Source organism: Myodes glareolus, chromosome 6, assembly GCF_982192425.1.
Source record: "Myodes glareolus chromosome 6, mMyoGla1.1, whole genome shotgun sequence".
Classification (NCBI taxonomy): Eukaryota; Metazoa; Chordata; class Mammalia; order Rodentia; family Cricetidae; genus Myodes; species Myodes glareolus.
The window spans coordinates 118,210,570-118,237,271 of record NC_142031.1 but is presented as its reverse complement, the minus strand read 5'-3'; the positions used below and the strand labels follow the sequence as shown (position 1 = coordinate 118,237,271).

The following is a 26,702-nucleotide window of genomic DNA, read 5'->3' as shown; positions in this document are numbered from 1 at the left end:
AAATTACTCATGTGTATGCTGGAACATTTTCACCTGGCCAATGGCTTCAGGTCCGCCACGGCCTGGCCCTAGTAGGCATTCGCCTCGGAGTATCTTTCAGCATAAATATGGCTGGATTCAATGTATGACTAGTAAGCAATGACGGGTTTATTGCACGGGGGGGGCGGTCTCGCCTAAGACAGGGGGTGCGTTTGGACCTGAACACATTCCCGTAGACGGGTTTAGGGACCTGACCCAACGACCAACATGCCTAAGACAGCTGCTAGTCATCATATTTATATATATTTAAGGGGAGACTTGTAGGTACACAGGTTCCCCATTTTCCCGAGGCGCCATGCAGGGCTGTTCTGCTTCCTGGTTCCACTGCATCAGCTTGAGGGTGTGGCATAGAACTGCCCTCTCTTGTTATGTTAATTTCACCTACAGCCCAAGGGTGTAGCTCAGAGAGAACTCTTCTGTCATGGTAATTCCACCTGCAAGCAAGGTTCTCGCCCGCAGGCAAGGTTCCTGGGTCAGCTTTTCTCTGAGCCTGAGCACGCCCACCTGGCTTCCTCTCTTCTCTATTCAGCTGCTCTCCGACCTTGGGTGCGGCCCCCTGACTTTTCTCTTTCCCTGTTCCTGATGGGGGGCTGGTGTCTTTTTACCCCACAGTATATATACCCGACTTATGCTTAATAAAGTTGCCATTTACTCTTGTAGATGAGCCAGGTCTCTTTTGTCTGTGTCTCCTTTTTCAACCCTCAGGACAATTGTCCCTTCTCGTGGGCCCGAATTCAGAAAGTGCGCAGCCTGGGTCGGGCGTGGGAATCCACTGGGAAATGCAGACTCTTACAGATTGGGAGGATCAACATAGTAAAAATGGCAATTCTACCAAAAGCAACCTACAGATTCAATGCAATCCCCATCAAAATCCCAGCGAAATTCTTCACAGACCTTGAGAGAACAATAATAAAGTTCATATGGAAAAACAAAAAGCCCAGGGTAGCCAAAATAATCCTATACAATAAAAGTACTTCCGGAGGCATTACCATCCCTGACTTCAAACTCTATTACAGAGCTACACTAATGAAAACTGCTTGGTGTTGGCACAAAAACAGAGATGTTGACCAATGGAATCGAATCGAAGACCCAGATATTAATCCACGAACCTATTAACACCTGATTTTCGACAAGGGAGCTAAAACTATACAATGGAAGAAGGAAAGCATCTTTAACAAATGGTGCTGGCATAACTGGATGTCAACCTGTAGAAGAATGAAAATAGATACATATCTATCACCATGCACAAAACTCAAGTCCAAATGGATTAAAGACCTCAATGTTAATCTGACCACATTGAACCTGAGAGAAAAGAAAGTGGGAAGTAGTCTACAAGACATGGGCAGGAGACCACTTCCTAGTTAGAACCCTTGTAGCACAGACAATAAGAGCAACAATGAATAAATGGGACCTCCTGAAACTAAGAAGCTTCTGTAAAGCAAAGGACACTGTCAGTAAGACAAAAAGGCAACCTACTGATTGGGAGAAGATCGTCACCAACCCCTCATCAGACAAAGTTCTGATCTCCAAAATATACAAAGAACTCAAGAAACTAGACACTAAAACTCTAATTAACCCAATTCAAAAATGGGGTACTGAACTGAACAGAGAATTCTCGAGAAGAACTTCGAATGGCCAAAAGACACTTAAGGTCTCAACCTCCTAAGCGATCGGAGAAATGCAAATCAAAACAACTTTATGATACCATCTTTGTTGATATTCATCCATTGTTGGTGGGAATGCAAACTTGTGCAGCCACTTTGGAAATCAGTGTGGCGGTTTCTCAGGAAACTGGGAGTTAACCTCCCTCAGGACCCAGCAATTCCACTCTTGGAATATACCGAAGAGATGCCATATCTTACTACAAAAGCATTTGTTCAACTATGTTCATAGCAGCACTATTTGTAATAGCCAGAACATGGAAACAACCTAGATGCCCCTCAATAAAAGAATGGTTAAAGAAGGTGTGGAACATACACACATTGGAGTTTTATTCAGCGGTAAAAAAAAAAAAAATGACGTCTTGAATTTTGCATGCAAATGGATGCAAATAGAAAACGCTTTACTGTGTGAGGTATTCCAGACCCAAAAAAGAAGAATATGGTATGTACTCACTCATAAGTGGATTCTAGCCATAATTAAAGGTCTTTGAGCCTATTATTCATGATCCTAGAGAAGCTAAATAAGAAGGTAAACCCAAAGAAAATCATACAGTTATCCTCCTGGATATTGGAAGTAGACAAGATTGCCAGGCAAAACCTGGGTGCACAGGGATGTGGGGGTGGATGTAAAGGGAGATGGGTAGAGAGAAGGGAGAAGGGGAGGATTCAGGAGAACTTGGGGGAATGGGATGGGTGGAATGGAAAAAGGGTGGTATGGGAGCAGGGAAGTAAATATCTTAATTAAGGGAGCCATTTTAAGGTTTGCAAGAGACTTGATTCTAGAGGGGTTCCCAGGTCCAAGGAGAGGTCGCCAGATTGTTCCATGGGCAACAGAGCAGAGAGTGCCTGAACTGGCCTTGTCCCATAGCCACACTGATGAATATCTTGCATATTATCATAGAACCTTCATCTGGCGATGGATGGAGATAGAGACAGAGACCCACATTGGAGCACTGGACTTAGCTCCCAAGGTCCAAATGAGGAGTAGGAGGAGGGAGAACATGAGCAAGGAAGCCAGGATCAAGAAGGGTGCATTCACCCACTGAGACACTGGGACTGATCTAATGGGAGCTCACCAAGGCCAGCTGGACTGGGAGTGGTGGAGCATGTGATCAAAATGGACACTCTGAATGTGGCTGGCAATGAAGGCTGACTGAGAAGCCAAAGACAGTGGCACTGGGTTTTTATTCTACTGCATGGACTGACTTTGTGGGTGCCTAATTTGTTTGGATGCTCACCTTTATAGACCTGGATGAAGTGGGGAGGACCTTGGACTTCCCATGGGGCAGGGAACCCTGACTGCTCTTAAGACTAGAGAGGGAGGGGGAGGTGGGGAGGGGAGGGAAAAGGAAGGCGGGGAGAAGGTGGAAATATTTAATAAATGAATAAATAAATAAATAAATAAAAGAAAAATAAGTCGCATAAAATTGAAATTTTCACAGAAAGTCTAGATTATATATATTATTGCTTTCTTTGAATTTTTTGACTATGAAGAATCCAAGTACAGAGAGACATTTCATTCTATGGGCTGCTAAGCTAAACCAGCATGTATATTATAAAGGTATCTTGACTTTTGAATTTGGGTTTCAGGATTGGTGTTTTGGAAAAGAGGTTTTACTTTTGTTTCCACAGAAGATGAGAACCTGTGGAATACTTCCAGGTAAATATGATTTGATAGACCATGGCCCCTGAAAGGTCACTGTGAGCACACTCAAAAAATTACTTTGCCTAACCGCTGACTGAGATGAACCTATCACACAGGATACACCATGAAAGACTTGATTAACAGTACCCCCAAACAGCAGGAAGAAGTATGGGCAAATATTTTGGCCCATATTCCAAAATATTGTTTATAATTGTTTGTTTACATTTAAGGGGTATATACTATAGAGATGAATAATTTACATTGGAATAGATCTTGGTTTATTGACACATATTTAAGGTCAATCTTGTTATATGTATATTTCTGCTATTGATTAAGATGTGATTGTGTAGTTCATTTTAAAAATGTAAGGTGTAATTAAGAAATGTATGTTAATAGATAATCATCCTTTGTAATCAAGCATGTAGTCATGTTAGATTTTCTCAATGCATAGAGATATATTTCACTTAAGTATTCTTCAGATCTTTCAGAGACCTTCAGAATGTGGCATTTAAAATGTTTAAGAACTTAAGACAAACAAGTAAATCCTTCCTCCTACAGTTTTCTGGTATCTCCTTGACCTGTGTTCAGGGAAGCATGTAGAAACACAGATATCTATTCCACACCATACAGAAGATACAAATCATACATTATACAAATAGAAAGATGAACTCTGTAGTGAGGAGAGACAGAAAACTGTGGCACACACCTGTTTTTTTGGCCTGGTACCTTCAGGAAGGCCCTAAATGCTCCTTTTATTAGCATATCTTGGGGACAAGGTCACATCCAGTCCTCTTCCTCCTCTAGAGGACTTCACAACTAGCAGGAGCAAGTTCAGTGGGTATGAGTCATACTCAACCCCAATGTGCAATGCATAATTTTTGGTCTATCATTTTTGATTCTCAGGCAGTTACAAAATTTGTACAGACATGTGAATTGGGGTGTGCCATCTGCTAGATCCTGGACACCAATCTGACTGTTAAATTTGCCCTATAACCTGTCCCTTCACCACCATTGTGTAGGGTGCCAAGGTGCCACAACCCTGCCGTCATTTCCTGCCTCTCAAGCAGCTTCGGCCCCGCCCCGAGGCGCTTGACGTGCTTTCCCGAATGGTGCGATCCAGCCGCCAATCGTGAGCTGACTCGTAAAATCAGGAGCGGCCAGAGCCATTTAGACTCGGACACATCTCAGGCTTTGTTCTACACGACTTATAAGCCATGCACGCCAGGGTCCGGGGTCCTTCGCCATCAACCTCAAGTTGTGCACTCCCAATAAAAGTACGTTCTGAGAAGAATCCTGTTGTGGTCGTCTCTTCTGCTGGCGGACATGGACATGGCGTGCCACAAGTGGTGCCGAAACCCGGGAATTTGACATCTGGGCACCGTGCAAGGACCCCCGGCTCATCGGGAAGGATTCAGAACTTAGGCATGTGGAGCGGCGGTACCGGTCCAAAGGTAACAGTGACGTGCTGGTGGGAGGAATAGACCTATGTGGGTAGTGGCTGTAATTGTTTTAACATCATGGGGAATAACACTTCAAACCCGTGAGTTGCAGAGTGTTTTCTCCGCCCACTTCAGCGATTGTTGAAACAGTGAGATCTAAAGATCTCTGATTGCTTTATAAGGGAATTCTTGGATGACCTTGATCGGGCGGCTCCGTGGTTCGAGGTGACAGGGGATGTTAATTTCCCCTGTTGGGAGAAGCTAGGACAAGATCTAGAAAAGGCTAAAGCTGAAGGGAGATTATGGCCGGGAACATAGCCCCTGTGGCGGTTGATATGCTCTTGCCTTAAGGATGGCAAGTGCATCGATATTGTCTGCGAGAGTTGCAGAGCTCTCTCTGCCCACCAGGATAGCATGTCAGAATCAGATAGCAAAAAGGAGGGAGAACTAAAAGAAAAGAAACCTAGGAATAATAAACAGAGCTCAAAAGGAAATAAAGAAAAAACAGATCATGGGAAAATGGGACAAAAACCCTCCGGGCTGTGCCCAGTCCTGGATGAGTTTGCACACCTGACTCTCTCAGATACCTCTGAGGAGGAGTTGGATCTAGAGGAAAAGGAAGAATTAGAAGAAGCTGCCACGGAGTATGAGCGGGGACAGTATAGTCCGGACAACTCCAATCCACCGCCATATTGCCCACAAAAGGGGAAGCTGACAGGGATCCCATCCACGCCAGTTGCCTCAGGCACATTTTTTATAAAACCCAGCACATGGAGTCGGCTGGCCAATGCATTCCCAGTGTTTGAAGACCCCGCTACGCAAAATAGATATCATGAGCCAGTAGGGTATAAGCAACTGAAGGATCTGGCCGAGTCGGTCAGGACGTATGGGGTGAGTGCTAGTTTTACCTGGTCCTCATGGAGCGTCTTGCCCAGAATGTCATGACTCCTTCAGATTGGTTTGGCGTGGCCAAAGCATGCTTAACCTTAGGGCAGTACTTGGAGTTTAAATCAATTTATACTGACTTGGCCTATTCCCAGGCCAGGACAAATGTGATGAATGGGAATCAGTTCTGGACAGCAGACATGTTACTGGGACAGGGGCAGTGGATTAATAATCAAACAGCCCTCCCAGTGGAAGTCTATACACAAATTAACACACTAGCCACACGGGCATGGAAAGCCATCCCCAACCAAGGAGAAGAGACCAGGACATGGCCAATGCCAATGCCAATGCATGCTAATTCCAATGCGCTTCCGGTAATTTTTTCTACATTCTGCGATATTGATGTGCCCTGCATGATTCCTATTGGCGGTAACCTGCAATGCTTTAAGGCTTCTAAGATTAACTTGTTAGGTTCCTATTGTTTTTCCCTAAACAATGCCAACTGCATTATATTAAGGAGGAGAAATATTACTGCCTGGCTAAATCCTCTTCAGGATTCTAGGGTCTCTGTCAGAACGATATTTTCCGTCCTGACACAGGATACTCAAGGACAGCATACAGGCAGCAGCAGTGATGAAAATGGCTCAAACACAGTAAATATTACCACCCTAGCCATTACAAGCTCTGCGCGCGTACCCCAACCTTATGATGGGACCCAGATTGACAGTCAATTTACAGCTTCACCCCATTGTGAACCAGATACCTCATTTCCCCCGGTTTTTACCATATGCCAAAGCAAATCGTGGGAGAAAAAATCAATTAGTGAGGGTTTTACTATGTCACCCCCACTAAAGCGATTTGTATGGGGAAGAGGAAATGCTTCAAGTGTTGGAGATGGTTGGCCTTGGTTTCAATGGCTCGTCTCTAACGAGGCCGGTGCCGTATCTGATATTTCCGCCTTGGCTCGGACCAACGACGTAGTACATAAGATGCTGAACATCTCAGGAAAAGTAAAAACTGGGCGATTACATAATATCACTGTTAATGGAGAGAAGTCTAATGCCATTTATTTCAGGGCTGAGGTATGTGTATAGGCACCTTTTGCGTTTTTACTTGTGAGTTCCACTAATCACACTGTAAATTGTGCTGAAGATCAATGCTGGCTTGCAGAATGCTGGAATAATATGTGGCCAACTGCAGTGGTCATGAAGGTGCCTACTATAGTTCCCATTCCAGTGGAAGTAGATCCAGATACCTTTCCACTGATGACTTTTCTAAGGCAACGTAGAGACTTTGGTATTGCTTCTGCAATTGTGGCTGCCATAGTCTTTTCGGCAGGCAGCGCTATAACTGCAGCAGTGGCTATGGCCAATTAAGTACAAACGGCACAGACCATTAACAAAGTTGTGGAACAAACATCAAGGGTCCTTGAGACCCAAAATGTGGTTAACAAACACTTGCTGTCAGGCATTGTGGCAGCTAATCAAAGAATAGATTTAGTGCAAGTTCAAGTAGAAGAATTATATAGCTTTATACAAGTAGGATGCATTTCACAAATGAAACATATGTGCATAACCCCTTTGAGATTTGTTGATGCAGGAAATAAGAGCAAAAGGCTGGGAGACTATTTAGCTGGAAACTGGTCACGAGAGGCGGAACAACTTATTCAACAGCAGCTGGTCCAAATTGTTGACGCAGAACAACTTATTCAACAGCAGGTGGTCCAAATTGCTGAACTTAATGGAACCCGTGTTGATCCTTTTACCTTCAAAGACCTGACCTCTTGGTTGGCTTCGGTTTTCACCTTCTTTAAGGAATGGGTTGGGGTGGGATTGTTTGGCGCTTTAGTAGCCTAGGCATTTTCCTGTGTCTATGGCTGCTGTGCCGTGCGACAGGCTCGAGATAAAGCTGTGATCATTCAGGCGCTAGCAGCGATTGATCAGGGCATCTCCCCCCAGGTATGGCTTGCCAGCCTTAAGAGGGACTTGTAAGGCCTCAGCCCTTGTACCCAGCGACCTTGTTGTCATTGCACCTGGTAGGGTGGGGTTCTTGCAGAAAGCCAATGGCCTTTGCACCCCCTTCGGCCTTGTTGCCCTTGCACTCGGGAAGGCGTTGGCATCCTTTTCCTCCGGAACCACTGTCCTTGATCGGTTGGAGCATCATGAGGTTCCAACCTGATCGGATACGTCCCGGGCGTCTATTAGTATATATATAAGGGGGAGATGTAGGGCGCCAAGACGCCACAACCCTGCTGTCATTTCCTGCCTCTCAAGCAGCTTCGGCCCCGCCCCGAGGCGCTTGGCGCGCTTTCCCGAATGGTGCGATCCAGCCGCCAATCGTGAGTTGACTCGTAAAATCAGGAGCGGCCAGAGCCATTCAGACTCGGACACGTCTCAGGCTTTGTTCTGCACAGCTTATAAGCCTGCGGCACCAGGGTCCGGAGTCCTTCGCCATCTACCTCAAGTTGTGCGCTGACAATAAAAGTACGTTCTGAGAAGAATCCTGTTGTGGTCGTCTCTTCTGCTGGCAGACGCGGAGTGCCACACCATTGAACACAGCTTAAAGTAGGATTGACTAGGAAACAGGATATCATGAAGTTTCCAAACATGGCCCTTACATTGTAGTTGATGACTTCTGAGAATTCCTGTTAATGTTTGGAACCAGGAGTCCTGAGACAGGTACTGGCTGCCTCAGCTGATTTCATAATGTTTTCAAAAATACAGGTGTAGATTAGTAGAAGTAATGAACATACATAGATCACTCACACATGAACATGTATGTAAAGATTTACCCACAATAACAAATAGAGTAACACAAGTTTCTTAAATAAAAGGACAAGTATAAAAAGTCGATACCGAGAGTGTGACATCACTGTCTATGGCCCAGTAGTGAAGGGCCTAGGTCCTGAATAAAAATGGTTGTTTTCAGGCAGCTCATGTCTGGAGACATCAAGAGAAGGTCCCAGTGAAGCACTTCCTGTCTTCCTTGTGCTGCATGCGCCCCTGAGGGATTGCCACAAGTGGTTACTGTAAGTTATTGATCCTAAACCTTCTGTTGTTTCTACCTAGTCTTAGACTAGGTCATCTCTAGACGTTTTCTTTCTGCTGTGTATAGGTTCCTGTCCTGGATATTTTGTGTGGCATGTCACTCTGCAGACAGGCTTGGATTGGCTACTCTTTTGGCTTCTTATCAGGATTCCTGTTTTTAGATCAGGATACCTCAAGAACTACATTGAGCCCCTGCCACCATCATTCAGGTATGACCTGAATTCAGATCATACATTAATACCTGCTTGTAATACCTTTAAAGCACACGCACATGTGTGTGTGTCTATAAATACACCCGTGTGTGTGCATGTGCATGTGTATGAGTACATATAGACATATATATACATACATTATATACATATCCAGATTATACATGGTATAACATATCATTTAATATAAATGTAGATAATGGGAAGGATTTGGGGTAAGGAAGATGGCTTTAGTTCTGCTTAATAGTCTGTCTCTAACTTTAGTTATATTGGGCACAATCACTAGATATTAAAAATGGGAAGAAGCAAAGTTTCTTCAGAACCCCTACATTAGGATTCTTTGAAGCATTTCCTGCCTGCCCTGGACACTTTGAGCTATCATAGCTGACAAGTGACCGGGACTTAGGGCACAACAGCAGGCTTCATCGTGCCCCAGTCTGTGTTACACTTTGGATGTTGTCATCCCTTGACCTCATTCTCTGGTGAGTTGTGTCATCTCCTTGCATCCTTGTTTGGCAAGTTTCTCAGCATACATCACAATAGATAAATTATTCCCACTGCTATGGCTCAGGTCCTGTTAAAAGGCACCTTGGCCGGGCATTGGTAGCACATGCCTTTAATTCCAACACTCAGGAGTAAGATACAGGCTCTGTGAGTTCGAAGTCAGCCTGGTCTACAAGAGCTAGTTCCAGAACAAGCACCAAAGGCACACAGGGAATCCCTCTCTCAAAAACCAAAAAAAAGGGCACCTCAAAGTTGACATTGTGCCTCATACCCTTTATCAACCCCCACTTCCCAGTCTAACACACTGACACTTAATTAGGCTTTACCCCATATATCCTGTACGCATGTCTCTCTCCACATAGCTCAAACCTCACTACATACCTGCAATTCCTTCTGAAATGCACTCCACTGTGTACACAGGGTTCCCTCCCAGCACCACAGCCTTTTCCTTGGCAATGAGCTGTTCTATGAGGTAACAGAGGCCTGACCACACCTCTGTCCAGCTTCTTCCTGTCTAAGTGTAGCATGAGGAACAACCATGTTTTCCAACATGGAGCTAAGCACACTGTCCTGACAATGTAGAAGGCTGTCCATGTGGTGAGCTTAGTATCTTATTAACAAAGTATGAATATAAAATCACCCTGACTCATATAACAAATTAGGGAAGATATGGGACAGCATTCAGTGTCCTCTATAAGTTATTTCATACGTATGATATAAACCTGCAGACATGAGCACACATAAAGGTGCAAACATGTACAGAAGTAGTGAATTAGAGGGTAGAGCGCTGCCATGATGTTCCCTATGATAAGTGACAGTAATGTTTGTTTGAATATTGTGTCAGCTATGAGGACAAATGAAAACATTGATACAACAGAAGTCCTCAGTGAAGTCATCAGTGTCATGGATGCTTTTCCTCCCTTTCCTGAACAAGCTCTGAGTGATGGTTTAATGTGGGCAGCAAACAGCAATGTTCGTCCTTCCTTACCTAGACTGCAAGCTGGAATCCTGGACCATTGACACCCATGGAGCTTCCTTCCAAGGCCCCTCTCTGGTGAGAGGAGGGTTTCTCTCCCTGTAGTCTTAAGTACTAGGCCCACTACTATGAGATTTCTCATCCCTGCTCCCTCTTGTCCTGCTTAGAATGAACTGTCCTTAGGCAGGAACATTTCCAGTCCCTCACTCTGTTTAATTTCCATATTTAAGGTTCCAATGAAGAAGTGCCTCACGCTGAGTGAGTCACTCATGTCCTGAATTCAGGTAGCATTCCTCCCAGAAAACAGCCCAAACTTACCCAGACACTTGGGCCTGCTTTGAATCCCTCCCTTCCTTGTTGGATTCTGTGTTGTCCTCAGGCAAAGAACACTGCTGTTGCTAAGGCAGGGGTTTGCCTGTGATGTCACAGAAGCCTCACCTCACTTCATTCTGGGAATCACAAAGGGCATCATGGCCTCAGTAACTTCCCAGCTTGGTTCTTCCTTGTTCTCTCTCAAGTTTTGTCAAGCATCCCTGGAATAACTTAGATTTGTGGTAGTAACTTGAAGTGTTTCAGAGACTCCTCCATGGGAATCACCTACATACATCTTGTGTCAGCCCCCAGTCTTCTCTGAGGAGGAACACAGTTGACAAGGCTGCATCCTCATCTCAAATGTCTGAACTCACCCTGTCCCTCATCATCTCGGGTTCTCCACAGGCATCCCGGTTTATTGCTGGCACTGTCCTGCAAGGTGCCATCTTCTGCTACTTGTCTTAGGCCACAAAATTCACTATACCTTCTTCACTGCCTTACCTCTGTGCACAAGTAATGTTTTAGCTTGTGGTAGATCATTGGTTATTAGCTGAGTGTTTGCCTGCAAAACCAGCGGTCCTTAGTTTCAAAGGAAATAGCATGAAAATCTACAGATAAATAATGAATAAACAGAAAGCATGCATGACTCACAATAGACTGCATTGCAGGGTGACCCAGCTTGAGATGCAAAGAATCCTGGAAGCACATGTTTTTGCTTGTCCAATCCTCAGTGGATATTCTACCTGAATAACTGTGGGTCTCCATGATCATTCTGTCCAGTTATGTTTCAAGCCACTGGGCTCATGCACTTGTAGGTTATGCAGTGTTGGGTGCTGGTTTTCTTAGCCCTTCTCTAACATGGGATTCTTTGTCTCATCTTGTTTCCCCTGGGCAGTAGCTGCAGTCTGTCAGTCACCCCAGGTTTTCAGCATTTATCATGAAGGGGCTCTGGATAAAAAACATGACCGACACCCATTACTGGAGATTGCTGGGCACTCATGGTCATGGGACCACTGTGCATTCTGTGTAGTGTTTCAGAATGTTGGAAAAGTCAGTAGGTAAATGTGAAAATCTGTAAACCTTTAGCTCAATAATCCTGGCAATGTCCAGCTGTGGCATGAGGATGTTTTAATGGAGACACAATGTGTGTGTTTGCATTCAAGTAGCCTCTCATGTAACAACACTCATGAGCATGAGGACCCTGTGGGTGTCACCTGTAGACTGTGTACAGAAGGAAAGACAGGCATGCACAGCAGGTAAACGAGTAGCCATTGTGATCTGAGTCTGGTCATGTGCTCTCTCCTACACAGGCTCATTGTGGCTGTAACAGGCCATCCAAGATGGAGCACAGCTTTTATGTAGATGTATTTTGGCACAGAGATACCAGTGCCATTCATTATTGTGAAAAGTTGTCCCCTCTTCTTAAAGCATCACTCTCTTTTGAGCAATAGAAGAACAAATTCTGACCAAACCTGATTAAAATCCTGGAACCAGAACTTAAAGTGGAATTAATTTTCCAGTCCCGTGCACTAACATGTGCACGGTAAGTCACATGTAAGGTAAGTCATGTGCTAATTCCATGTTGAAACTCACATGTCCACGTAGTTTGGGTTAAATGACCCAATAAGTTTGTTTCTCAATGAACTTAACACTTGTGTCGCTTTTCAATCAGTCTAATCTCTCCCAGCATCTGCAGTGTCATGTCTCTGACAGTAGAGATAGTGTGAGCCTAGCTTCCCCGTGTTCCCAGTGGGGTGCAGATCCTTCACTGTTCTTTCCCATGTCATAAAGACCCCCAAGTTTATCCAGCACATGAGCATTAAAGCTGACACCTTAATTAGCATGGCTATCATTTTGAGGGACAAGAATAAGAGGGACATTACTAGAGAGCACAGTATAAGCTATAATTTATTGTTACTCCCATATAGGCCATGTTCCGTAGTTGCTGAAAGTCAGCACTTATTTTGTAATAAGTTTGAGATGACTGAGGAGTTTCCCACGGTGTGGCTGTTCATGTCTTTGCTCTTCCCCAGTGGACAGGTACCTGGTGGTTCCCATTCCTTGGCTATTGTGAATGGTCCTGCTGTGAGCATTTGATCAAACCTCTGACACACTGGCTGTGTCCTCTGGATCTGTACCCAATGGTGCTCATGCTGGTCTCATGGTGTCTATGTCTTTGTTTCCAGAAGAGCTTCCATGTTGTTTTCCAAAATATCAGTGTATTCATGTGTATAATTTCTATTCCTAGTTTTCTTCTGTTTCTATTTATCATTGAAAATTATTTCAGCTATAAAAATTAATGTACATCTGACAGTGATCCCAAGGTTGGAGATCCCTTCTCAATGTGTGCAAGGATTAATCTCATGTTAAATGGTCAGAGTATCGAATTTCCACCAAACTGTTATGTTTACTCCCATGAATTACTGCCATCTCCAACCTCATCAGGATTTTGTGCTGTGTAGCTTGGGTAACACAGAAATGTACAATGTTTCACGATGCTGAGAGTAAATGCCAGTGGAGTACTCAGCCACATTTAGGACATCTGCATCACTCCCTTCCCCGTGAGCAAGGGCCACTATGAAAGAAGAGCAGAGAGATTGAAGAACCAGAGGTCAGAGAGGACCAGAGAGGAACAGCATCTCCTGGACAACACTAGGCTGCTTCACCCATGAAATCTCAGCATCTGTGGCAACGTCTATAAGACCTGTATAAGATCAAGCCTGTCAACATCCCAGCTCAGGGGGTGGAGGGTCTCCAGTGCCCTAATCACTATCAGAGGAGTTGTGGATGTCTGATGGTTTCTGCTGAAGGAGTCAGCTTTCTTTAAGGGTGCAGCTCCTGGCAGATCTGCTGTGGGTCAGGGTGTGGCCTCATACCCAGCCGTCCGTGGACAAGTCCAATCAGAGTCAATGGGTTGTTAGCTTTCTTTCTAATGTGCAGACAAAGCTGGGAGGTGGAAAGATGATGGTTGATCTGGAAGGAGTTAGGGTGAGGAGTACAGAGTAAATATGATCAGAATGAAATGAAATGAAATTCAAAACTAACAAATTATGACTTAAAATTGGTATAATTCAACCAAACTGTGAAAAAGAGACATATTCTGATGATTTTAACAAACTTGTCTGTGTCTATTTCTGCATCCACAGTAATCAGGGATAGACTTTGTCCTAATATTCCAGAACCTGCCAGAAGTCACTAGGAAACTAGTGATAAGCAGCAGGTGGTTCAGCTGAGGTCCCAGTGTCCAGGAACCCTGCCTCCAGAGCTCACTTTTCTCTCCATTCCCAGTCATTGTTCCTGCTCACTGCAGGCCAGGATCTAGGACCAGCTCTGACTGTTGCCCAGTTTGTGAGCAGATCATTGCTGAGGCTCCATTGAGTTCAAATGCTTTTTAACATGTTTTTCAACAAGGACTTCACCTACTGGACAGTAGTGTCTCTTTTACTATGTGTCCATGTTGTGTGGGGGCTGGGTGGGTCCTGGGTCCATGTTGACTCCCTGGTGGTACCTGGGACATCTCTGGAATATGAGCTCTCTGGACATTCATCTGAAAATGAACAGGCACTTCTGACATTCACTTCTCAGGCACAAATCCTTCAAAGTTGATTAATATAATCAGCTGGCTGTTTATCCCCCAGCCATTGGGGTTGACCCTTCAGAGTCCTGCCCTCTTCCTTGGCTGCTCCATGAATGCTCCCACATCTGCCTCTGAATTAGAACATTTTGTCTGCAGATCCAGGTGACGGGTGGGGCTCATTCATTTGTGCTTTTCAACCATTTTATTTCTCTTTCAGGAAATGTGAAATACGGCATTGTGATCTTTATTGGGGCTTTCAAGAAATGTTTTCATCATCTCTGGCAAAAAGTGATCCTAGTTACCGTTTGATTTTTCTTTCTAATTTGTGGAGTAAATATCCTGATTGTGAAGCATCCAGGATTGTGACAGAAACATGAAAAACTTGAAGTCATGTGAACTTCCTTTCTTAGTTTTAAGAAGATTCATTCTTCCTTCTGTAACCCCATGAGCCTTACAGGACAGGGCATTGCATACTAATGTATGACTATTAACGCCTGTCTTTATGCAGGTGAAATATCCTTGGCATGGTGATATCAGAGACTCAATTCTGCAATGTTCTAGTGATTCAAGCAACTGCCATGGCTGATGGAATTTGCAAAACTACAAGTAGAGGCCATCCTTCCTTGTAGGTCAGTACAGTTGCTAAAACTGTAGGGACAAAGACAATCTTATAAAATGGATTTTTCTTTATAGAAATTGATTCTTTTATTTATTTTTTTGTTTTTCTGAGACATGTTTTGTCTATGATTTTCCTGGAATTGGCTGTGTGAACCAGGCTGGCCTCTGCCTCCTGACTGCTGGGATTAAAGCTCCATGCCTCCACCACATGTCCCCCATCACTTCCCTGATTGACTAATAGTGTTTGGCTTTACCACAGGACTCTGGGCTATCTAGTCATTCATGGTTGGTCACACAAACAATGGTTGGTGTGAGTTCTATATTGTGGAGTGGGCCTTAATTCAAACCAGATATTGGTTGGATTCTCCCACAAATTCTGTGCCCCCATTGCCCTAGCGCATCTTGCAGATAGAACAGATTTAGGTCAAATGTTTTGTGGCCATGTTGTGTTTGTGTTAGTATTTTAGTAGCTTATAGAGCACCTTCCTGCACCAAAGACACCTTAATGTAAGGTGAAGGCTCCACGTAGTCAGCAGCTCGAATACTCCATATCCACTGAGTTATGTGGAGTAGACCTCAGCAATGGGAACTTGTTGTCAGTTTGTGGAGAGCAACATATAGTCCTGGCAACAGCTTGGGCTGTTTGTGGAATTTATGGTACCCAGTGACCAAAAAGTCAATCAAATAGAAAAATATCTAGGAACTAGAAGTCTTATTTGGTGACAAGAGATGGCCAGCTGGGATTCTGTCTTCTTCTTTATTAGATTTCATCAGGATCACCTGCATATCTATTAGGTAGCTTCCACAACAGTAGGTTTCCATATTATCCTTCAACTGTTCCTTACATTCAGCTGTCTCTCTCTGCAGTCCATCCCTCACCCTAATCTACACTCCTCTCCCCACCTGATCCTCTGTTTATTATTTTCCCAGTCCCTATGTAACCCATAATTTCTATTTCTATTTCCCTTTCCCAGGGAGATATCTGTGTCCTCCCTAATACTTTCTTGTATATATAACCTCTCTGTGTCTGTGGATTATAGCTTAGTTTTTGATTCATTTAATTGGATATTCCTATATAAGTGAATACAAGCTATACTTATTTTTCTGGATCTGTGTACCTCACTCAGGGTGAGTTTTTTAATTTCCATTTTTTTTTGTCTGCAAATTCATGATGCCATTTTCTTTGATGGTTGACTTATACTCCATTGTGTAGATATACCTCGTTTTCTTTATCTATTCCTCTTTTGAGGGACATCTCAGTTGTTTTCCATCTCTGCCTGTTGAAGAGAGCAGCAATGAACATGGTTAAGCAAGTGTGTCTCTGCTATAATGAGAATATCCTCTGAATATATGAGTATCCTGTGAATACATGCATGAGTGTTATAGCTGGTTCCTGAGGAAGATAACTGATTCCCATCTTCCTGAGAAACCCCACACTGACTTCCATAGTGGTTGTATGAGTTCTCAGTCCCATCAGTAATGCATGAGTGTCCTTTCTATTCCACAACCTCACCAGCTAAGCTGTCACTTGTTCTGTTGATCTCAGCCATTCTGATGGATGTAAGATGAAATCTCAACATTGTCTTGATTTAAATTTACCCAATAACTGATACAGTTGAACATTTCTTGAAGTGTTTCTCAGCCATTTGAGGTTTTTTTTTGAGAATTCTCTGTTCAAACCTATACAATATTTTACATTGGGTTATTTTATTCTTCATATCTAGTTTCTTGAGTTCTTTATATTCTTTTGTTATTAACCCTTTTCTGGATGTGTGGTTGATGAAAATTTTTTCCCTCTAGCCTGCCATTTTGCACTGATGATGTTTTACTTGGCCATGCAGAAGCTTTTCAGTTACATGTGATCCATTCATTAGTTGTTGATGTTAGCGCCTGTGCTAATCAAGTTCTATTCAGAAAGACTTTTCCTGTGCTGATGAGTTCAAGGCTGTTCCCCCTTTCTCTTCTATCAGGTTTAGCATATCTAGTTTTATGTTGAGGATTTTGATCTATTTAGAGTTCAATTCTGTGTAGCAGATGGGTATGCATCTGTTGGCATTCTTCTACACGCAGCCATGCAGTCGACCTGCAATGTCTGTTGAAGATGCTATTTTTTTCTAGTGTGTATTTTTCTAATGCACATTTGTGGCTCAGATCACCTGCTGCCCTTCAACACTATCAACTCCATCATGCTGTCCAGGAGAGGTGCAGGGCCTCACATATGCACACTGCACACACAGGTACATGTGCCTCATACATCCATACACAGGCTTCTTTTCTCTATCTCCTGAGTTTGGTGCCAAAAGATGACTGCCTCTCTACTTTGTGGACAGTGGCAGACCAGTAGGTACCTGTCACTCATAAGGTTTGCTGGTTAATCATAAAATAGCTTCATATCTTGGCATTATGCCTGAGTAAGACCTGGAGTAATCCAGCACATCATCTATGGGACTGCAGAGATGGCTCAGCCGTTAAGTACTCACTGCTCTTCCGTCAGCCACACTGGGTGGTTCACAGCTGCCTGCCACTGCAGCTTCAGTGACTCTGGTGCCCTCCTCCAACTTCTGGAGGTACCATACACACACACACACACACACACACACACACACACAAATAAAAATAAGTAGTATTTTTAATGTCTTCTAAGACAAGATTTACTAGGCAATGGGGAGCAAAGCTCTGATCCTAAACAATGTTTTTGCTGTGGTTGTGTTTGTTTCTTTTTAAGATGTGTTTTCAGGGGCTGGGCGGTGGTAGCACATGCCTTCAGTCCCAGCACTCAGGAGGCAGAGGCAGGCGGATCTCTAGGAGTTCGAGGCCAGCCTGGTCTACAAGAGCTAGTGCCAGGACAGGCTCCAAAGCTACAGAAAACCCGTCTTGAAAAACAAAAAATTATTTGTTTTTATTTTTAATTAAGTGTGTGTGTGTGTGTGTGTGTGTGTGTGTGTGTGTGTGTGTGTGTAAGCATGCTCACATGCATGTAGGTGCCCATAGAAGCCAGAAGAGGAGGTTGGGTCAGATCAAAGAATACAGTGTGGGAGTCACTAACCATCCCCCAAAGAGCTGTCAGGGCTGCCCAAAGCAGGAAGACAGTCTTCAGTTCTCTCCAGCCTGGGAAGCTGAGTAAATGACCTCTGACTCTTGGCTTTGCAAGAGGAAGATTCAAGAGAAGCCAAGAAGAAGGGCCCTGCACCTTACAACCTCCCCTGGGACTGGGAACCAAGAGGCAGGAAAACCAATCAGAGGAACTTTCAAGCTTCTGAAAGATGGCTCCCAGGAAAAATGTTCCCAGACTCAACCCTTATTACAAGAGCCTAACTGGCTCCAACTGAACAAGGATGTTTCCAACTCTATAACCTAGAAACCAGAAAGAGTGGAAAAGTTTAAATCCTAAAGCAAGGACAAGGCATGGGATCAGGGACTCAGAACCATAAACTGGGCTGGTTCTGATGAAGGACAAATTGCATATCCAGCTTCAGTCTTCTTCTCCCCTAGCAGCTGAGGATATGACAGAGTGGACTGGAGGGTGGCAGCTGAGGGGAAAATGGAAGGAACTAGCCCTACCTCTCAGTGTCTATTTTCCTGAGTTGCCCTCAACCTGCACCCACAAGCCCTCAGGACCAAGCAAGCTGGGCCCAATCAAAGGAAACAGGTACAGTGGAGGAAAATACCAGCCTCTGTGCCGGCAGCTGTTAATTGAAGGACACCAGGGAAGCTTGGGCATTGTCTACAGAATGGGAGCTGTTGTTTGTCTGCTGCTGTGGTCTATATAAAGACCACAGGACACCCCATGTGCATGTTCCACAGCAAGAGAGGACTTGAATAAAACCGCAATATAAGAGAGGTACAGAGCACCCATTCAGCCTTGGGTGGGCAGCACTTGCCTAGCCTAGAGCATGGCACAGGCCACATCTATACTATCTCAGGGAGCATGGTGCTCAGCCTCCTCTGGAGCCATCCATTGCCTAGAGCCCCTGAATCCAAGTACAGGCCTGTGAGAACCTCCCTTGCCAGAGCCTCACTCATCTTTACATCCCTTTAGGGTACCCTTTTCCTGGCCCCCAACTTCCTTTAGGACTTCCCAGCACCCCACAATATCACTCACTCCATATCTGCCATTTGCTCCTTCACCCAAGAGTCTGCTGCAGGCTAAACCCTTCATCTCAGTCAATCAGCACTGCCTTTGGGCCACCATACCAGGTCTGAAGCAGGGGTACAGGTACTAAAATGGTGAGTGTACACAAGCACTTTACATATCACAGAATACTCAGGAAGTCCCAGAAATTGGTACTGTGCCCATTCACTGCAGCATGGAGTCAGCAAGCCTCATCCCGCTGATGGGGCTGGAATTTGAATTCCCATCCTCCGGGATACCCAGGCTGATCCCAGGGGAGGGAGTCTGAGTCTGCCCACCTACCTTGCACATATTAGACTCCTGATTAGTCATGCCCTAAATTAATCAGCACTGCAGGTTGAGATATCTTGGCCCTTGGTGGACTCCAGGTCTGAAGGCTATAACCACTTCCTGAAGGCAGTGGGATTTGAACAGCAGCCCTCACAGGGATGAATTCATGTGCTGCCCCACTTTAGCAGATGTCCACGCAGAAACGGAACCTGACTCTTCATTTGGCAGTGGCTAACTACATGTTCCTCTGAAGAACGGTAGGATGAGAAGTCAGTGCTTTTAACCGCTGAGCCATCTCTCCAGCCCAGGATATACTACATCTTAATGTCAGTTACTAGAGGCTGAAGCAAGAGGATTGCAAGTTCAAGGCCTGACACAGGTGTAAGCGTGGGCTCAGAATTCCTTTCTCATGCACTGACTTCAGAAAACGGAGTCTAATCAGTGAGTGGGTTAAAGCTGAGTTCAGTCAGGTGTGGCACATACCTTTAATCCTAGCACCTGGGAGGCAGAGGCAGGCAGATCTCTGGGAATCAAAGTCATCCCAGGACAGCCCAGGCTATGTAGAGAGACCATGTCTGAAAAAAACACAAGAACAAAAAAGGTTGAGCTCAGTGTCCCCTTCCCCCAGTCAGCTTCCCCAAGCAACACAGGGAATACAATACATCCTGCGTATCGGCTTCATTTTACAGATGTGGCCAATACTAGGTGCAAGACCCTGCACTGCACAGATACCAGCTCATTCCCACCCAGCAATCTCACCTCCCAGAAGCCTCTGCTTGTCCTGAAGAGTGAAATACACTCTTCAAATCACAGCCTTCCTGCTCATCTCAGGGGGAGACTTCTGATGATCTTCAGGGATTGTCCCCACCTCAGCAGCTCCTTTGAGTGGAAATACATTGGGGGAAGGAGTGGTACTTTGTCCTGAGTCATTGCCTACAACCTTGAGGCTGTGAGTCCTGAAGCACACGTGATGGGGCAGCTGTGGGCATGCTGAACATGGCACTGCCCGCTAAAGAGCTGAAACTGCTCTCCGGGACCAGCCACCTCTACGAACCCACGCAAGTCTTTCTACCAGCAATAGAGTAGCTGCCAGATTCCCTAGGCCTGCTGGGTCAGCTTGATCCTGCTATAGACAAGAAAGGGACTTAATGTCATGCAGGAACCTCACTGGTGGACCACCCCAGCAGAGGCCTAGAGGTCATCTTCTGCTTGGGAGCATTCCCTGCAGTGCCACTCCCCTGTGCCGCTGGCCTCGGAGCTGCTTCTGACACCTGAGCAGGCGCGGCCGCTGTCCCTGAGCAGGCACTGCAGCTCTGCCCCTGGCTGCCACGGGCTGCAGCCCCGGAGGCTCTGGATTGGTAGACAGGTCTGTGGTGACCGCATCATGACCGACCCTGGGTCTACCAGGACGGTGTCTCCTGACAGCTACACAGGTTCGGTAGCACGTGTAAACACCGCCCATCTGATGGGCGCCTGGCTCAGCCCTGGGTGGTGGTGGTTTCCACCAAGAAAAAAGGCAATTCTCTGGGTAAATGCATTTTATATTTGCTCCCAAAAGTCCCTCTCCACTTTACAGAAAAGAAAAACATTTTGAAGGACCCCAACCCAAATTGCTCAAATTGCTGCCGCAGCTAAAAATAATGCCATTTTATGCAAGGCTTGTACTTTTGGGGAATTCAGACAGAGGACAGTCATACATTGCAACAGGATTACAGACAGGATTACAGACTGTCTGTAGCAGAACAGGATATCTGTGGTCAGCCGTGAAGGCAAGGCAAGAACGGGAAGTGCCAGTTATGAAAGGGCCAACTCAGCCCTAACCGGGGGGTCCATGTATCAAGGGGGAATTTCTCCCCAATTTAACCTGGCTAAATTAAGCTGTCCAATGAAATCCCTGTAACCAAGGCATCTGCTTCTGTAACCGCGCTTTTTGCTCTCTGCCCTTATAAAAACCCCTTACCACAGCCTGAGGGCGCGCAAGTCCTCTGAGAGACTCTGCCGCCCCAGGCGCCTGTGTATCTGAAATAAACCTCTTGCTGTTTGCATCCACAACGGTGTTCTCGTTGATCCTTGGGAAGGGTCTCTCCAGAAGGAAGACTCTCTTCGGGGGTCTTTCACTTGGTGGCCCGTACGGGGATCTGGAGACCCCCACCCAGGGACCACCGACCCACCTTCGGGAGGTAAGCTGGCCAGCCTTTTATTTTTGTCACGTCTGATTGTCTGTTTGTCGACTGTGCTGCATTCTGTATACCTCAGCTGGGTGTCTTGTATTTGGCAGGATAGAGAAGGAGTTGACAAACTCGGACTTCTCCCCCGCAACCCTGGAAGACTTCTCCCCCGCAACCCTGGAAGACGTTCCAAGGGTGTCTGGGGCCCGATATTCCAGGGCCCATCTGTCGGAATCCGTACCCCGGATCGGACTCTTCGGAGCCCCACCTTTGTCTGAGGGGTACGTGATCCTTCTGGGAGGCAAGGGATCGGACCCTCATCTACGTCTCCATCTGAGTTTTTGCTTTCGGTTTTGCGCCGGAGCCGCGCTGCGAAAATTGTCTGTTTGTCTCTGCGTCCTTTTTGTCTGTTTCACGTCTATGGCAATTTCATTGGAAATTATGGGGCAATCCATAACTACCCCCTTGAGTCTCACCTTACAGCACTGGAGAGATGTTCAGGACACGGCTGATAACCAGTCCGTGGAGGTCCATAAAAAGAAATGGGTCATTTTCTGTTCCTCTGAATGGCCAACTTTCAATGTCGGCTGGCCACGAGATGGAACCTTTAACCTTGATGTTATTTTACAGGTAAAAGCCAAGGTGATGAACCCAGGCCCACATGGGCACCCCGATCAGGTGGCCTACATTGTGACCTGGGAAGCCTTGGCCTACGACCCACCTCCTTGGGTCAAACCTTTTGTTCTCCCTAAGCCATTCTTGAAAGAACCTTCTGCCCCTACCCTTCCTCCTCCCCTCCTCCCGACCCCGGCTAAACCACATACTCAATCTTCTCTTTACCCGGTTCACACCAAGCCTTTGCAGCCTGGAGGGAAAAACAAAAGGACCCCAATGGCAAGGACGGTCCTGCCTCCTGGAGATGAATTATTAATGGACCTATTGGACGAACAACCCCCGCCATACCAAGGACCCGCTCCACCAGAGGAAGCTGCCCCGACTGCGGCGGCCACGGACCCCGCACCCCCAGCCACGTCCCCGGACCCCGCACCCCCAGCCACGTCCCCAATGGCTGGACGACTGCGCGGACGCCGGGAACCTCCCCCAGATTCCACCTCACAGGCTTTCCCCCTCCGGATAGGGCCAAATGGCCAACCTCAATACTGGCCATTCTCAGCCCCGATCTTTATAACTGGAAACATAATAACCCTCCTTTTTCCAAGGACCCCACCATGCTAACCTCTCTTATTGAATCTATTTTGGTCACTCACCAGCCCACCTGGGATGATTGCCAGCAATTATTACAGGCTTTATTAACCAGCGAGGAAAAGCAGCGAGTCTTTCTGGAGGCTCGTAAGAGGGTGCCGGGTGACAATGGCCGTCCCACGCAGCTGCCGAATGAAATCGATGCTGCTTTCCCCTTGGAACGCCCAAATTGGGATTTCACCACACTTGAAGGTAGGAACCACCTATGTCTCTATCGCCAGTTGCTCATAGCGGGTCTCCATGGGGCTGCCAGACGACCCACCAATTTGGCTCAGGTAAAGCAGGTCATTCAGGGTCTTGAGGAGTCCCCCTCCGCCTTCCTAGAGCGACTCAAGGAAGCTTACCGTATATATACTCCCTATGATCCCGAGGATCCTGGATGTAACCTTGCCATGTCTTTTATTTGGCAATCAGCACCAGATATTAGAAAGAAATTAGAAAGGATGGACAACCTCAAGGAAAGTACCTTGCAGGATTTACTTAAGGAAGCAGAGCGGATATTTAACAAGAGGGAGACTCAAGAAGAGAGAGACGAGAGACTTAGAAAGGAAGCAGAGAAAAGAGAAGATATTAGGGAGCGTAAGAGGAATAAGGAAATGAGCAAGTTGCTAGCCACCGTAGTCTCAGGACAGCGGCAGGATAGACAGGAGGGAGACAAAAAGGGGCCCAGATTGGACCACGATCAATGCGCATATTGCAAAGAAAAAGGCCATTGGGCCAGAGATTGCCCAAAGCGCCCTAAAGGACCCCGCAAACCCTGGCCTCAGGCCTCCCTCTTGTCCCTGGAAGAAGACTAGGGAAGTCGGGGTCAGGAGCCCCCCCCCCTGAACCCAGGATAACCCTTGATGTTGGGGGGCATCCAGTCACCTTCCTCGTGGACACCGGCACTCAACACTCAGTGTTGACCCAGCCTACGGGGCCACTGAGTGACCGGTCAGCTTGGGTCCAGGGAGCCACCGGAGGAAAACGTTACCAATGGACTACGGACCGGAAAGTGCTACTGGCTACTGGTAAGGTGACTCATTCCTTTTTGCATGTGCCTGATTGCCCCTACCCGCTATTGGGCAGAGATCTTCTCACTAAATTGAGAGCACAAATACATTTTGAGGAAGCAGGGGCTCACGTTACAGGCCCCCAAGGGGAGCCCCTCCATGTTCTAACCCTCAATTTGGAAGATGAATACAAGCTATATGAGCCAGGAGAACATGAGGAACCCCAAAAATTGACCACCACGTTTTGGCTAAAAGAATTTCCCCAGGCTTGGGCCGAAACCGGGGGCATGGGCTTGGCAATTCGGCAACCCCCTTTGATCATCGCTTTAAAGACCACGGCTACTCCCGTGTCAATTAAGCAATATCCCATGTCCCAAGAAGCCTACCAAGGAATTAGGCCACACATTAAGAGACTCCTGGATCAAGGGGTTCTGATTCCTTGCCGGTCACCATGGAACACCCCTCTCCTCCCTGTCAAGAAACCCGGCACGGGCGATTATCGGCCGGTGCAGGACTTGAGAGAGGTCAATAGGCGGGTGGAAGACATTCACCCCACGGTCCCCAACCCCTACAATCTACTGAGTGGACTTCCACCCTCCCATAGCTGGTACACGGTACTGGATCTCAAGGATGCTTTCTTTTGCTTAAGATTACACCCAGGTAGCCAGCCCATCTTTGCCTTCGAATGGAAGGACCCAGAAATGGGGCTTTCTGGGCAATTGACATGGACCAGGCTCCCACAGGGGTTTAAAAACAGCCCCACCCTCTTTGATGAGGCCCTACACAGGGATCTGGCTGACTTCAGAATTCAGCACCCGGACTTGATCCTGCTACAATATGTTGATGACTTATTGTTGGCAGCAAAAACAGAAGCTGAATGCAGGGAGGGGACCTCTGCTTTACTAAGAACCTTAGGAACTCTTGGTTATCGGGCCTCTGCAAAGAAAGCCCAGATTTGTCAACAACAAGTCATATACCTAGGGTATCGACTCCAGGAGGGACAGAGATGGCTGACTGAGGCACGTATGCAGGCCATCCTGAACATCCCCGTCCCCAAGGACCCCGTCAGCTGCGGGAATTCCTGGGGACCGCTGGATACTGTCGCCTTTGGATCCCCGGGTTCGCAGAATTAGCAGCCCCCCTTTACCCGCTTACCAAACAAGGGACACTCTTTACCTGGGGGGAGGCCCAACAAGAAGCCTATATGAACATTAAGAAAACTTTGTTGGCCTCACCGGCTTTGGGCCTCCCAGACCTGACCAAACCGTTCGAATTGTTTGTGGATGAGAGTCGGGGCTACGCCAAAGGAGTCCTAGTCCAAAGACTGGGACCCTGGAGACGGCCTATAGCATACCTCTCCAAAAAGTTGGACCCTGTGGCCTCAGGATGGCCCCCTTGTTTCCGCATGGTGGCAGCCATAGCGGTCCTAACGAAGGACGCTGGTAAACTGACCTTGGGACAGCCACTGACTATCCTGGCACCCCATGCGGTAGAGGCTCTGATTAAACAGCCTCCGGACCGCTGGCTGTGCAACGCACGCATGACCCACTATCAGGCAATGCTCCTAGACACTGACCAAGTGCGGTTCGGCCCAACATTGGCACTCAACCCCGCCACCCTGCTTCCACTGCCGGAAGGACCAGACCAACACGACTGTCTGCAGATCCTGGCGGAAGCGCATGGAACCAGGCCAGACCTCATGGACCAGCCCCTCTCAGATGCGGACTTCACCTGGTACACAGACGGGAGCAGCTTCATGGAGGATGGAGCCAGAAAGGCGGGGGCGGCGGTGACCACCGAAACCGAGGTAATTTGGGCAGAGGCCCTCCCACCAGGGACCTCAGCTCAAAGGGCTGAACTTATTGCTTTGACCCAGGCACTCCAGATGGCGAAAGACAAGAGACTAAATGTCTATACAGACAGCCGATATGCTTTCGCCACTGCCCATATTCATGGGGAAATCTATCGAAGAAGGGGACTGCTCACCTCAGAGGGGAGGGAAATTAAAAACAAAGCTGAGATTTTGGCCTTACTTAAGGCCTTATTTTTGCCCCGAAAACTGAGCATCATTCATTGCCCGGGGCATCAAAAAGGAGATGCCCCAGAGGCAAGGGGAAATAGACTAGCGGATACAGCGGCCCGGGAGGCTGCAAAAGGCCTGACCTCGATGGCCTCCCAAGCCTTTCCCCTCCAACCAGAGGCAGAAGCCTCCCCTGAAACTCCAAGCCATGGCTTGTTCCGATACACTAAGGAGGACACTGATTTACTAAAAACCTTGGGGGCATCCTTTGACTCCACAAAAGGACGCTGGGTCTATGCAGGAAAGCCAGTAATGCCCATCGGACAAACTTTTGAATTAATATCCTACCTGCATAAATTGACCCACCTCAGTCGCCGAAAAATGAAAGCTCTCTTGGATAGGGAAGAAAACATTTACCACCTGCTCGGAAAGGATGCCATCTTACAACAAGTAACCGATTCTTGCAAGGCCTGTGCACAGGTAAATGCCGGAAGGGCAAAGGTTGGAATCGGAGTCCGCATGCGAGGACACCGACCAGGTATTCACTGGGAAATTGACTTTACAGAAATAAAGCCAGAACTATATGGCTATAAATACTTGCTAATATTCATAGATACCTTTTCCGGATGGGTGGAAGCTTTCCCTACCAAACATGAGACAGCCAAAATAGTCACCAAGAAATTGCTGGAAGAGATCTTCCCCAGATATGGGATGCCCCAAGTCTTGGGGTCAGATAATGGGCCTGCTTTCGTCTCCCAGGTAGGTCAGCTGGTGGGGATTAATTGGAAATTACATTGTGCTTACAGACCCCAGAGCTCAGGTCAGGTAGAACGTACAAATAGAACAATAAAGGAGACTTTGTCCAAATTGACGCTCGCAACTGGCTCTAGAGACTGGGTACTCCTACTGCCCCTGGCCTTATACAGGGTCCGGAACACTCCGGGC

General features: G+C 46.6%; 1 protein-coding gene and 1 long non-coding RNA gene across 2 annotated transcripts; one reads left to right on the top strand and one right to left on the bottom strand.

Moving 5' to 3' along the window:
* Window positions 1-6,719: 6,719 nt before the first annotated feature.
* LOC148121962 (uncharacterized) lies at window positions 6,720-10,773 on the bottom strand. Its single transcript, XR_015738011.1, has 2 exons — window positions 10,724-10,773; window positions 6,720-8,671 (listed from the first exon to the last, which is right to left on the bottom strand). It is a non-coding gene; the product is annotated as an uncharacterized LOC148121962 (long non-coding RNA).
* A 9,537-nt stretch (window positions 10,774-20,310) lies between these two features.
* Window positions 20,311-26,498, top strand: LOC148121961 (uncharacterized). Its single transcript, XM_087907575.1, is given in 8 exon segments — window positions 20,311-20,376; window positions 20,543-20,747; window positions 21,404-21,494; window positions 21,593-22,561; window positions 22,621-23,537; window positions 23,540-24,793; window positions 24,796-26,436; window positions 26,439-26,498. Coding segments are annotated over 8 exon segments (5,199 nt in total). The 3' UTR covers window positions 26,495-26,498.
* The last annotated feature ends 204 nt before the right edge of the window (window positions 26,499-26,702 follow it).